The sequence below is a fragment of the Rhipicephalus microplus genome, chromosome 6, assembly GCF_043290135.1.
Source record: "Rhipicephalus microplus isolate Deutch F79 chromosome 6, USDA_Rmic, whole genome shotgun sequence".
NCBI lineage: Eukaryota > Metazoa > Arthropoda > Arachnida > Ixodida > Ixodidae > Rhipicephalus > Rhipicephalus microplus.
Window position 1 is genome coordinate 3,537,431 of NC_134705.1, and position 12,207 is coordinate 3,549,637.

The 12,207-nt window shown below is 50.2% G+C and overlaps 1 protein-coding gene across 1 annotated transcript; it reads right to left on the reverse strand.

Annotated features, from left to right (window-relative positions):
* Positions 1 to 213: 213 nt before the first annotated feature.
* On the reverse strand, positions 214 to 5,416 carry LOC142765153 (uncharacterized). Its single transcript, XM_075865728.1, has 4 exons — positions 3,543 to 5,416; positions 1,628 to 1,792; positions 839 to 988; positions 214 to 234 (listed from the first exon to the last, which is right to left on the reverse strand). The coding sequence occupies exons 1-4, from the start codon at positions 3,774 to 3,776 to the stop codon at positions 214 to 216; spliced, it is 570 nt and encodes a 189-aa protein (XP_075721843.1). The 5' UTR covers positions 3,777 to 5,416.
* Between the last annotated feature and the right edge of the window lie 6,791 nt (positions 5,417 to 12,207).

Here is a 12,207-nt window from a genome sequence, read left to right on the forward strand (position 1 = left end):
GATTGGGTCGAATATTTTGTCCCCTCGGATTTGGATGCCCTGCGTGGCAACCGACAAATTTCACTCGAACATAAGAAAAGTCTGCTTTGTTTAAACCTTTCTCAGTACACAATGGGTTTTTATCCGATTTTTCAATGCGCATCGGATGGAACCCTTCACTTTTCCATCCTTCGAAGCTAGCTTTAAACTCCTTATAAGTGCTGAATGTGCTCCCTACAGAAAGATTTCCTCCACCTGTGCAAATATGGCTGTGTGACAATTTTGCTGAAGTTGCTTTCTGCTCACCACGAGGTCTGAAAGCGCTGGTGTCAGCTGCACTGCTGCCCTTGCACAGAACCACACCTTCTGACTGGGGGCTCACCGTGGATGTTACGCCGCAGGTGTCGGGTGGCCCACAGTCAGTAGGTGGGCTCTTTTCAAAAGCAGCAGAGCACAGTGGCACGGCAGTACGCCCAGTCTTCGTCACTTTGTGGTGCACACTCGCACCACTGACAAGAGCAGGAGAAACTGGTTCCTTGTTACTGTGCCCTGTCCTATTTTCGACTCTAACCACCTTTTCTACACGGGGATCACCACGAAGTGTGGAAGCGCTGGTGTCAGCTGCGCTGCTGCCCTTGCACAGAACCACACCTTCTGACTGGGGGCTCACCGTGGATGTTACGCCGCAGGCGTCGGGTGGCCCACAGTCAGAAGGTGGGCTCTGCTCAAAAGCAGCAGAGCACAGTGGCACGGCAGTACGCCCAGTCTTCGTCACTTTGTGGTGCACACTCGCACCACTGACAAGAGCAGGAGAAACTGGTTTCTTGTTACTGTACCCTGTCCTATTTTCGACTCTAACCCCCTTTTCTACGCGGAGATCACCACGAAGTGTGGAAGGGCTGGTGTCAGCTGCACTGCTGCCCTTGCACAGAACCACACCTTCTGACTGGGGGCTCACCGTGGATGTTACGCCGCAGGCGTCTGGTGGCCCACGGTCAGAAGGTGGGCTCTGCTCAAAAGCAGCAGAGCACAGTGGCACGGCAGTACGCCCAGTCTTCGTCACTTTGTGGTGCACACCCGCACCACAAACAAGAGCAGGAGAAACTGGTTTATTGTTACTGTGCCCGTTCCTATTTTCGACTCTAACCTCCTTTTCTACACGGGGATCATCACGAGGTGTGGAAGCGCTGGTGTCAGCTACACTGCTGCCCTTGCGCAGAACCACACCTTCTGACTGGGGGCTCACCGTGGATGTTACGCCGCAGGCGTCGGGTGGCCCACAGTCAGAAGGTGGGCTCTGCTCAAAAGCAGCAGAGCAAAATGGCACGGATGTACGCCCAGTCTTCTTCACTTTGTGCTGCATTCACACACCACCGACAAGTGCAGGAGCGCGCACAGGGTGCCGTTTTACTTGAGCGAAAACAGTCACAGCTGGAGCCCTGGTGCATGCCACTGCAGTTATTGGCAGTGAAGGGTACCCATGAGCAGCGTCTGTTTTTGCGACCTTAGGTGTCACTGACATCGCACCGTGACATTGTATGGTAGCAGAATCAGACTTCCATGCAACGTCCGACCACATTTCCTTGCATGGAGATGCAGGGGCTACAACAAGCATAGGGTCTGTGGAAAGAGCTGGGAAATTAGTTACATTATTCCAATACTGTGCCAGCCTTTTTGACTGATCACTGTACTGGAATCCAAGCTTCTTGTGGTCCTTTTCTTTCTGGTGCTGCTGCTGCAATGCTCCATTTTGGCTTGCCTCAAGGTCCTTGCTTGCTTGCTTGATGGCTGCACGTAGCAGGCACCCCAACAGCTGGAACACATAGGAGCGCATTTACAGTCGAACCCCTCCATAACGGAAGCCCCGAAGAATGAAGTTCTCATAGCAATGAAGAAATATAACGTTTATGATGAACATTCATTGAGTACAAGGTGTTTGCTCTCTCTCAACAGCGAAGAGATTTTAAAAGCACTCCCAAAATACATGTTAGTAATATGCAACTGTTTTAGACCTTTAAACTAGGTGAGAAAGTAGATGTAAAAAAATTGCAGCGGCGCTCATTTCACAAGTCGGGCACTTGGGTATTTGTCAAAAGGCGTTGGTGCAACCATTGCTATTTACGTTGTTGAACAATGATGATAGCAAAATTACTTCTTTTTCTTCAAAAGAAGACTTTTTGCTAATGCTTCTGTTGGTAACTATGTCAGCACATGACATATAAAGTGCCATAATTTCGATAGATGTTCTGTAGACTGCCTAACTTCTTGCTGATGTGCTTCTGCCCAAACGCATGCCAAGACCTCACAGAAATTGCTTACGTACAGTGTTGTTTGGCATTTCAGCTTCAATGGAGCGACACCAGGTGCTGTTGGTCTACATGACTTTGTGTGAGCTGAGCCGACCTGATTGCATGCGAGGAGTTCTGCAATTTTTAGGTAACTCAAAAGGCAGCCACGTGACCCAAATGTTTTCTCTGAGAAAAATTTTACCAGTTCACTATTTTAAACACAGTGCTCCAGCAAGATTTTTTTCCAATACACTTAAGATGGTTGCTAAAACGGCTGGGACGTTCGATGTATAATGATCCAATTACACAGATGACTTGCGGAATTTTTACGTTATATATCAGACATTGCTGCCCTGTTTTAGAAACAAGTAAGGCATATCAGACATCTCATTTTCAGTATTTCAATTAAGAGAATAAAATGGGCTAACATGGGTTTGATGAAATATTATCTGTGTTCATAACAATAACAGTAACAGTTGTATTGATCTTTTCTTTGATGCACAATAGGGAATTCACATTTACACCAGATGCTTGTCAACTCATGGCAGAGATAATGCACCTAAGGGGGAGGCAACCTCACTGGCCTCCTTAGTAGTTCTTGTCAGATTGCTTATTCTGCACTTCTGAGTAAAGGAGCTGCTGTTGCATAAAGGCTGTGCACCAGTGAGCTTACCCGTTGGCGCCTCTCAAATATACTGTGGTAATGAACACACAGTAAAACCCGTTTATATCATTGGTAGCCGAAGTCGCAAATAGTCCCACTGCACGCGTCATTTCACTCTAATCAAATCATTTCGGAAGGCTCTACATGTGCAAAACATGACCAACAGGCAGCCGCTTGATTCCGACGATCTAAGCATGCAACTTATGTTCAAAGGTCGTCCGTGGACCTGCAGTGCCAACATAACGAATTAACTCGGGAAAAAACGAAAAAGGCCGTAGCGGAATGCCGCTAACTAAATTCTCCAACGTCCACGTTTACGTGGCCTTCACCGCGCGGTACCACACTGCGCGGAAATTATACGTAGGACGACTATCACAGCTACACACGCCTAATTTCACCTAATTTTATATTCCGCGGGCGCTTGCGATGAAGCACGTGCACTGTAGCGCTGCGAGCACGCTTGCGTTTTCTTGGAGGATTGAATTCGTCCCTTCTAAATGCAACAATTGCAATATGTGTCGTTGACTCGTCGCTAACCCGTAACTTTGATCGTCCGCAGCTGCTACCGACTAGGCAGCTAGCCCCTTATAACATCCCCATTAATTGCTTACCTGGCTACCATGTTTCGTCGGGTGCACGCCGTCGGCCTTCAGCGTCCCCATCAGCTCGCATGTGCCATCCACGAAACCGTAGCCGTTCTTGTGGCACAGCGCCTGCAAAATGGCATTTGTCTCCTTGGCATCCGTGTTGAACGCCTCCAATTCTCCGACAGACAGCGCCCACTGGCACTTGCGCAAACTCGCTTGTCTCGGCAGAATTGCAGACACTACAACACGGATTGACATCAAGAATTCTGGAGATCAGTGATCGGAACCTGGCAATCAGCACGAGGGGTTCTTCACCGACATTGTTAGTGCCAACGTGAAGAACGACCACGTGCACATCTGCCAGAGAATGAGCAATTAAAAAGAACAATTTTTCGATCCGCACACCGCTGAATGAGCGAACCTCGACATGTGTCCTGGAGCTCAATGTGAAAGACCCTGCGAGGTACTTCAACATTGAGTCTCCGGCAACGAGTGCACGGGTCATGTTAGGGTTGGCTTTTCAGCGGCCGCACACGAACACTTCAAGCACACTTAGACAGAGAAATAAATGCGAACAAACTACAACGCAAAAACTGCAACAGAATTGACAGGCACAACTGGAAGATCACATGCAATCTCCAACACGATACGGTAGCAGAATCCGCCGGCTGTTAACGGTTAGAATGGTCCGCACAGTCAACCGCACAACCAACGCCGACTGTGTTGACACAACTGACCACCACTGAACAACGAGGGCAGTAGGTCCGTTCGATTCACCTGAACCAATTGGAACCAGTTCACGACTGTGCACGCGAAGTTCAGAAATTGTGCAGCGTGAGTTCAGCGGTGCAGGCACAGCGCGACCCCCGAAACGAATGACGATGAGCCAACAGTTTACTCCGTACAGCTAACACAGAACGATCGCGAACCACACATGTGGACAGTTTTGCGCAAATGTATTGGCAAAACACACCGCGTTTGTAGAGGCGGGTATGAAGCCTAAGCCACCTACGCTGCATCGTCTGCTCAGCTGCACATGCGGCTGCCCCAAGCCAGCACCGTCAGTGTAGGTGGCGCAGGAAAATCTTGAACCAGTGCTGCCCCTCTTCTGCACCTTTTGAAACGAATGACAGAGTTAAAAGGTCGTCAATGCTGCACCGCTGAAACGAATGACAAAGTGCAGCACCCTGTGAACTAGTTCACGTGGTGCAGGTGAATCGAACGGACCTAGTGCTAGGGAACAAAGTTCCGAAATGAGAGCTTTTGCCGGTATGCTTTCTGCGCGCGCGCCAAAGGTGGGCGCAAGGCAGTATGTCAAGGCGAAGCGCAAGCCGCTGCAGGGCTTCGGCCGCCGAAGTTTCGTCTGCTCGACTTGCACCCTTGCTTGCAGCGCGTGGGAGCGTGTTGCGCTGTTGCAGCGCGTGCATGCGAACACGTTGTTGCAAGACTAACGCGGGTTTGTGAGTACGCAACGTACACATACCGATAAACCCACCGACAATAGACAGGATGCAGTATATTTGGTTCCTAAATGGGTGATCAAAAACTCCTTAAAAAGGAATGGCTGTGCAGCTGGGCTGGGTCGTCCGGTGCTTCCTTGGTAATTTTTCATGGCAAATTCTGGTATCTATGCGGCGTCTGCATTAAAGAAAAAGCAGCGTAAGGTGTCAGTGAAAATTCGAGGTATGAGCTAGCCGGAGGACGTTTGCACCTTTATGTTTTCCTTGCGGCACACAGCCCTTGCAGGAGCGAAACAGGCTATCAATACAGAGTTTCAGTGCAGCGGCTCCAAGTGGCTTGCGTACATGAGGCCTTGCGTTCTTTTGTATTCTCCACAGGTGCGGCGGTGAGTTCAAAGAAACGCGATAGCGTGCGCGTGCTACAGGCAGCTAGGGGTACCCGACATTAAAACGCGCGTGTGCAAGCACGCGCGCACCCGTGTGGATGCGGATGCTGCTATCGGGTACACACACACACACACACACACACACACACACACACACACACACACACACACACACACACACACACACACACACATATATATAAATATATATGAAGGCCAGACTCTAGGCCGAAACGTCGAAATAAACCACGTTGTGACCGCTCACGGAGGATCTACTAGACTATATATATATATATATATATATATATATATATATATATATTGCCGCATGAATTCGCGTGGTTTTCGTGTGGAAGAGGACGAAGAGGTTGGGATTAAGCCGCTTTTTAATGCCGCATGAATTCGCGTGGTTTTCGTGTGGAAGAGGACGAAGAGGTTGGGTTGGAGCAGTTTTTCTTTTTGTCCTAGCTTGACGAGCAGTTCTACGGAAGGTTTCCTTGAGTGAGACAAGATTGGTGACAAGATTGGTGGAGCTGCTGGGTACGACAACTGACGACGCACCCCATGCACAAGAGCCCATCCAGGAGCCGGAACACAAGCCCTGTGCCCGTGGACACGCCAGTTCACAGAACAAGCCGCCGCCAACGAGGCCTACCACCAGAGACACCGGCACAGCTTATCCATAGAGCGACTATGACTTCGCCTCAAGGCGTCATGGAAACTCCTACGTCGTCGGCACCAATTTATTGCACTGTCCAGAACCCGCTGATGCCTAGTCCCTTTCACGGAGAGCCGTTTGAGGATGTGGACGACTGGCTGAGCGAGTTCGAACACGTCGCAGCGATCAACTACTGGGACGAAGCCGCCAAACTCCGCAACGTCTACGCGTGTTTGAAAGACGGCGCCCGAACGTGGTTCATGAACAGAAGTGATGTCTTGACATCCTGGCGCGAGTTCCAGCATCGCCTCTTGGAGACCTACCGGAGCCCCGACCGCCGCGATCGTGCTGAACGTGCATTGCATTCACGCATCCAGATGCCTAATGAGACCGTCACCATGTACGTGGAGGACATGACGCAGCTTTTCAGGCGAGCGGATCCGGCAATGCCAGAAGAAAAAAAGCTACGCTATCTGATGCGAGGCGTGAAGGAGCAGCTTTTTGCTGGTCTAGTGCGGAGTCCTCCGAAGAGTGTAGCAGAATTCCTGACCGAAGCCACTACGATGGAGAGGGTACTTCATCAGCGGTCAGCCCTACTCAACCGGCAAGTGAATTCTGCATCACCTACTGAATTTTCCGCCAGCTTCGGGAGCAACAGCATTGAGTGGATTCGCGAAATCGTCCGCTCCGTCGTCCGCGAGGAAATCGCGAAACTACACGGGGCGAGACAGCCGGAGGTAAGCAGCATCACCAATATTATTCGGGACGAGGTCCAGCAGGTGCTTCACAGCCGTCGCCCTCAACCAACGGTTACAAATCTAGAACCACCTCCTGCGTCCACTGATGTTGGGAACCGCACATATGCCGAAGCTCTACGCACTTCCATGCCGGTCTCAAGCCCTGCAGTCCCAATCCAGACGATGCCGCCAGTTTCAATTCAATCTGCGCATGCTGGTTTGGACATCGACGGTCGCCGTGCCCCTCCGCGGAAGTCCGATATTTGGCGTACGTCGGATAGAAGACCCCTCTGCTTCCATTGCGGTGAAGCCGGTCACATCTACCGGGAATGTCCATACCGACAACTTGGACTGCGCGGTTTCTCTATTCATTCGCCTCGTCCCCTAGTTGGTCAGAGGCCAAGAGAAATTGAGGACTACCTCGCGCAGCAACGTCTGCCTTTCCCACGGCGTCAATCGCGGTCTCCATCTCCACGACGACCCGCAGCTATTGGACCACGTCTCAGTACGATGGCACGGGGACGTTCCCCAAGCCCTCGTCGGGAAAACTGAAGGCAGCGACCTTTGGGGGCGAGGTCGCTGGGACTAAAAGTGCGGAAGACCTCCTATCGACGCTTCCACAAAACGCTGCAGACATTGAATTGACGTCTGAGTGCAGTGCGAGAGAAATGCCGGATTGTGCGTCTGAACCCAGTGGCCGAGTCTCACTCGACATTCCCGTGCTGATAGACGGTCTTCAGGTCAGCGCATTGGTGGACACAGGTGCAGATTATTCTATTATGAGCGGAAAATTGGCAACCAGTCTTAAGAAAGTGATGACACCTTGGAATGGGACGCGTATTCGCACTGCTGGAGGCCACGTTATTACTCCATTGGGTCGCTGTACCGCAAGAGTGGAAATACGCGAGTCAACGTTTGTGGTAACCTGCCTCGTACTACGCGACTGTTCTCGTCAGCTCATCCTTGGAATGGACTTCCTTCGAGAGAATGGCGCGATCATAAATCTCCGCGAGCGAACGGTGACTTTCTCGACGCAACTTGCAACCGATCGAGGCGCTGATAGCTGTCGTAGACCTGCGCTGCGTGTTGCCGACGAAAGCGTGACGTTGCCTCCCCGAGCGACTGCTTTCGTAGAAGTCACCTGTGAAGACCTCCAAGACGGTGACGTGGTCGCCGAGAGCAACGTATCCCTTTTACTGCTTCAAGGTGTGTGTGCAGTGCGAAGCATTCTGCGTGTGCGTGACGGACGGTCGCAGATACTCGTCACAAATTTTAACTTCGAGCACCGACATCTTTTCCGCGGCACCACCGTGGCCTTCGGAGACCGTGTAGCGGATGTCACCGAGTGCTTCGCATCCGAGGAAATGGTTGATGGAGATAAGTTTCTGGACCACATCGACGTCAGTTCGAAGCTTTCGGACGAGAAGAAGGCCGCACTGCATACCCTGCTGAAGGAATTTAAATCTTGCTTCGCCTCTTCATCTAGAGTCGGTCAAACACCCCTCATAAAGCACCGAATTATTACCGACGATGATGTTCGCCCAATCCGCCAGCAACCTTACCGTGTTTCGGCTAAAGAACGCGAGACTATACAGACGCAGGTAAAGGAGATGCTTGACGACGGGGTGATACAACCGTCGAGCAGCCCGTGGTCCTCGCCAGTCGTTCTAGTAAAGAAGAAAGACGGAACGCTGCGATTCTGTGTTGACTACAGGAAACTCAATAGCGTCACCAAAAAAGACGTCTACCCGCTTCCACGGGTTGATGATTCTCTCGACAGGCTACGACACGCGAAGTATTTTTCATCGATAGATTTGAAGAGCGGCTATTGGCAGATAGAGGTCGATGAGCGAGACAGAGAGAAGACAGCGTTTGTAACTCCCGATGGGCTTTATGAATTCAGAGTTCTTCCTTTCGGCCTCTGTTCGGCTCCCGCAACATTCCAGCGAATGATGGATACCGTCCTCGCTGGCTTGAAGTGGCAAAGCTGCCTTGTATACCTTGATGATGTGGTCATCTTTGCCGAGAGTTTCGAAGAACATCTGAAGCGTCTAAGAATGGTTCTGGAAGCTATTCGTTCGGCCGAACTCACGCTAAAACCCCAGAAGTGCCATTTCGGCTACGATGAGCTGAAATTTCTGGGACATGTTGTGAGTGCGGATGGAGTGCGGCCTGACCCAGAAAAGACTGCAGCAGTCGCCACCTTTCCTGTGCCGTCAGACAAAAAAGCGGTACGGCGTTTTCTCGGCTTGTGTGCTTATTATCGCCGATTCATTACCAACTTCTCGACGATAGCCGAACCGCTCACGCGACTCACCCGAGATGATGTACCGTTTGCCTGGACTACAGAGCAAGAAGCAGCTTTCACAGAGTTACGGCAGCGAATGCAAGAGGCACCTGTTCTTGCGCATTTTGATGAGGACGCTGATACCGAAGTTCACACGGATGCAAGCAACGTCGGACTTGGCGCTGTCCTTGTACAACGGCACAACGGCGTAGAACATGTCATAGCTTACGCCAGTCGTACTCTCTCTCGAGCCGAGGCCAACTACTCCACTTCAGAGAAGGAATGCCTCGCAGTCGTGTGGGCAACGGCAAAGTTTCGACCTTACCTCTACGGCCGTCCCTTCAAGGTGGTGACCGATCACCATTCGCTGTGTTGGCTGGCCAATCTCCGTGACCCGTCTGGTCGTCTCGCTCGGTGGAGTTTGCGCTTGCAAGAGTTTGACATCATGATTGTGTATAGGTCTGGGCGCAAGCACGAAGATGCCGACGCACTTTCTCGAGCACCCGTGGGACATCCTGATATGGACTCGGAATATGCTGATGGTTTTCTCGGAGCCCTCAGTGATTCTGACTTTATGTCTAGACAGAGAGCCGATCAGGAATTGCGCCCTATTATTGATTCCTTAGAAGGCCGAAATTCTCACACTCCTCGGCGCATCGCTCGCGAATTGTCATCCTTTTGTCTAAGGAGGGGCATTCTTTACAAGAAAAATGCTCGAGGTAGCAACAAAGCCTTCCTCCTCGTTGTACCAGCCGACATGCGGGATGACATCCTCCTCGCGTGCCACGACGAGCCCACGTCGGGACACTTGGGCTACTCGCGGACTCTCGCCAGAGTGCGCCAGCAGTACTATTGGCCACGACTTTCGACCAGTGTACACCGCTACGTGCAAGGCTGCCGCGAGTGCCAGCGTCGCAAGACGCCACCCGTGAAACCTGCGGGCCTTCTCCACCCTATTACACCACCACGGACACCTTTCGACCTCGTGGGAATGGACCTTCTAGGACCCTTCCCTTTGTCGGCCACTGGTAACAAATGGATTATAGTGGCAACCGATTACTTGACCCGGTATGCTGAGACAAAGGCATTACCCCGCGGCACGGCGTCTGAAGTGGCGAAGTTCTTCGTGCAGCACATCGTCCTCCGGCACGGCGCGCCGTCATGTGTGATTACGGATAGAGGAACATCATTTACGGCACAAATGCTAGAGGACATTTTCAGACTGAGCTGCACGAGTCACCGAAAAACAACGGCTTACCACCCACAAAGTAATGGACTGACGGAAAGGCTCAACAAGACCATAGCGGACATGCTGTCAATGTACGTGGACGTGCAGCACAAAACCTGGGACGATATCCTCCCATACGTCACGTTCGCATACAATACGGCAATGCAGGAAACAACCCGATTTTCACCTTTCCACCTTGTTTATGGACGCAACGTACAAACGATGCTTGACGCTATGCTGCCGTACGATAATAGCGATGCTCTTTCTCCAGAAGCCGAGCAATACACGCAGTACGCCGAAGAGGCTCGTCAACTGGCTCGCGTGAACATCGGTCACCAACAAGACGCAGATGCACGACGTTACAACCTTCGCCGTCGAAACGTCGCATACCACCCGGGTGAACGAGTGTGGGTGTGGACTCCTGTCCGACGACCAGGCTTGTCTGAAAAGCTTCTGAGCCGTTATTTCGGACCATACAAGGTTATCCGACGTGTGAGTGACCTTACATACGAAGTACTTCCGGACGGCACAGTGTCGTCACGTCGACAACATCGGCCCGAAACTGTGCATGTCGTACGACTCAAGCCGTACTACACACAATAGTCTCTGTGCTTGCGAGTTACTTCGCAAACGTGACAGTGATCTCATGTGGTGTTTTTTTTTTCTTGACTCTTCCACTGGTGCTGTTGTGTTCGCGCATGGTCCAAGTGCTTGTGCGCCCTCTTTGTTTTCCCTGGCACTCACTTTGTCATTCTCTGCGTCAACGCGTGTTCTAATTATGGGTTTTTTTTTTTTCTTCTTCTTTTTATTTAGAAGCATCGAGTCGATGCTTTTTAAAAGGGGGGACTAATGCCGCATGAATTCGCGTGGTTTTCGTGTGGAAGAGGACGAGGAGGTTGGGATTAAGCCGCTTTTTAATGCCGCATGAATTCGCGTGGTTTTCGTGTGGAAGAGGACGAAGAGGTTGGGTTGGAGCAGTTTTTCTTTTTGTCCTAGCTTGACGAGCAGTTCTACGGAAGGTTTCCTTGAGTGAGACAAGATTGGTGACAATATATATATATATATATATATATATATATATATATATATATATATATATATATATATATATATATATATATATTTATTTATATATATATAGACGTTGCGAGGAAGGAAGCGCACGGGCTCCGTAGTATAAACGGAAGCGAAAAAGCACGACTAGCGAGCAAACACTTTTATTAATTACATACGTTTCGGCTGGCCCACCAGCCGAAACGTATGTAATTAATAAAAGTGTTTCCTCGCTAGTCGTGCTTTTTCGCTTCTATATATATATATATGGATGTGAAGAATCATTGTGGCTGACAGCGCCAAGACTCATTCATAGAGTATAAGTGGACATGGCGCAATGCGCAGTGCTTTATAAGCGCTGTGCCATGTCCTATCGTGTAGCTCGACAAAAGAAATACTGAACGCTGCATGTAACAGCAACGCGCGTCCTCGCGTCATGAAAGCATGCATGCAGTTCCAAGTGCATAAATGGAACGAATTAACACACATGTGAAGAGCAATACGAAAAGCTCTTTCACAGCATGCAGATTATCAAGAAAAAGGCGTCATACACAAACAGCCTTCTTGTGATTGGTTAAACCAAAGAAAGGTAATTCATATTTATTTTACCGTTGCTGTTTTACAAATGTGAGTAAAGATATTACAGGCGAAGCATTTCTTCTATCTATCTATCTATCTATCTATCTATCTATCTATCTATCTATCTATCTATCTATCTATCTATCTATCTAGCTAGCTAGCTAGCTAGCTAGCTAGCTAGCTGCTCACGTCTGGGTGCTCTCGTGATCACCTCCTTAACTTGGCGTGAACCAAAATTAGTATGGGAGAGTTCCATAGTTTGACGAATACGACGTGCCGGTGAAGACATGAATAAGGTCAC

Coding starts and splice junctions, on each gene's coding strand:
- LOC142765153 (XM_075865728.1), bottom strand. CDS start 3,776: ATGTCAATCCGTGTTGTAGTGTCTGCAATTCTGCCGAGACAAGCGAGT. Junction 1,793..3,542: donor CGACGAAACATGGTAGCCAG/GTAAGCAATTAA, acceptor TATGTGTTCCAG/CTGTTGGGGTGCCTGCTACG. Junction 235..838: donor ATCTCCGCGTAGAAAAGGGG/GTTAGAGTCGAA, acceptor ATATTTGCACAG/GTGGAGGAAATCTTTCTGTA.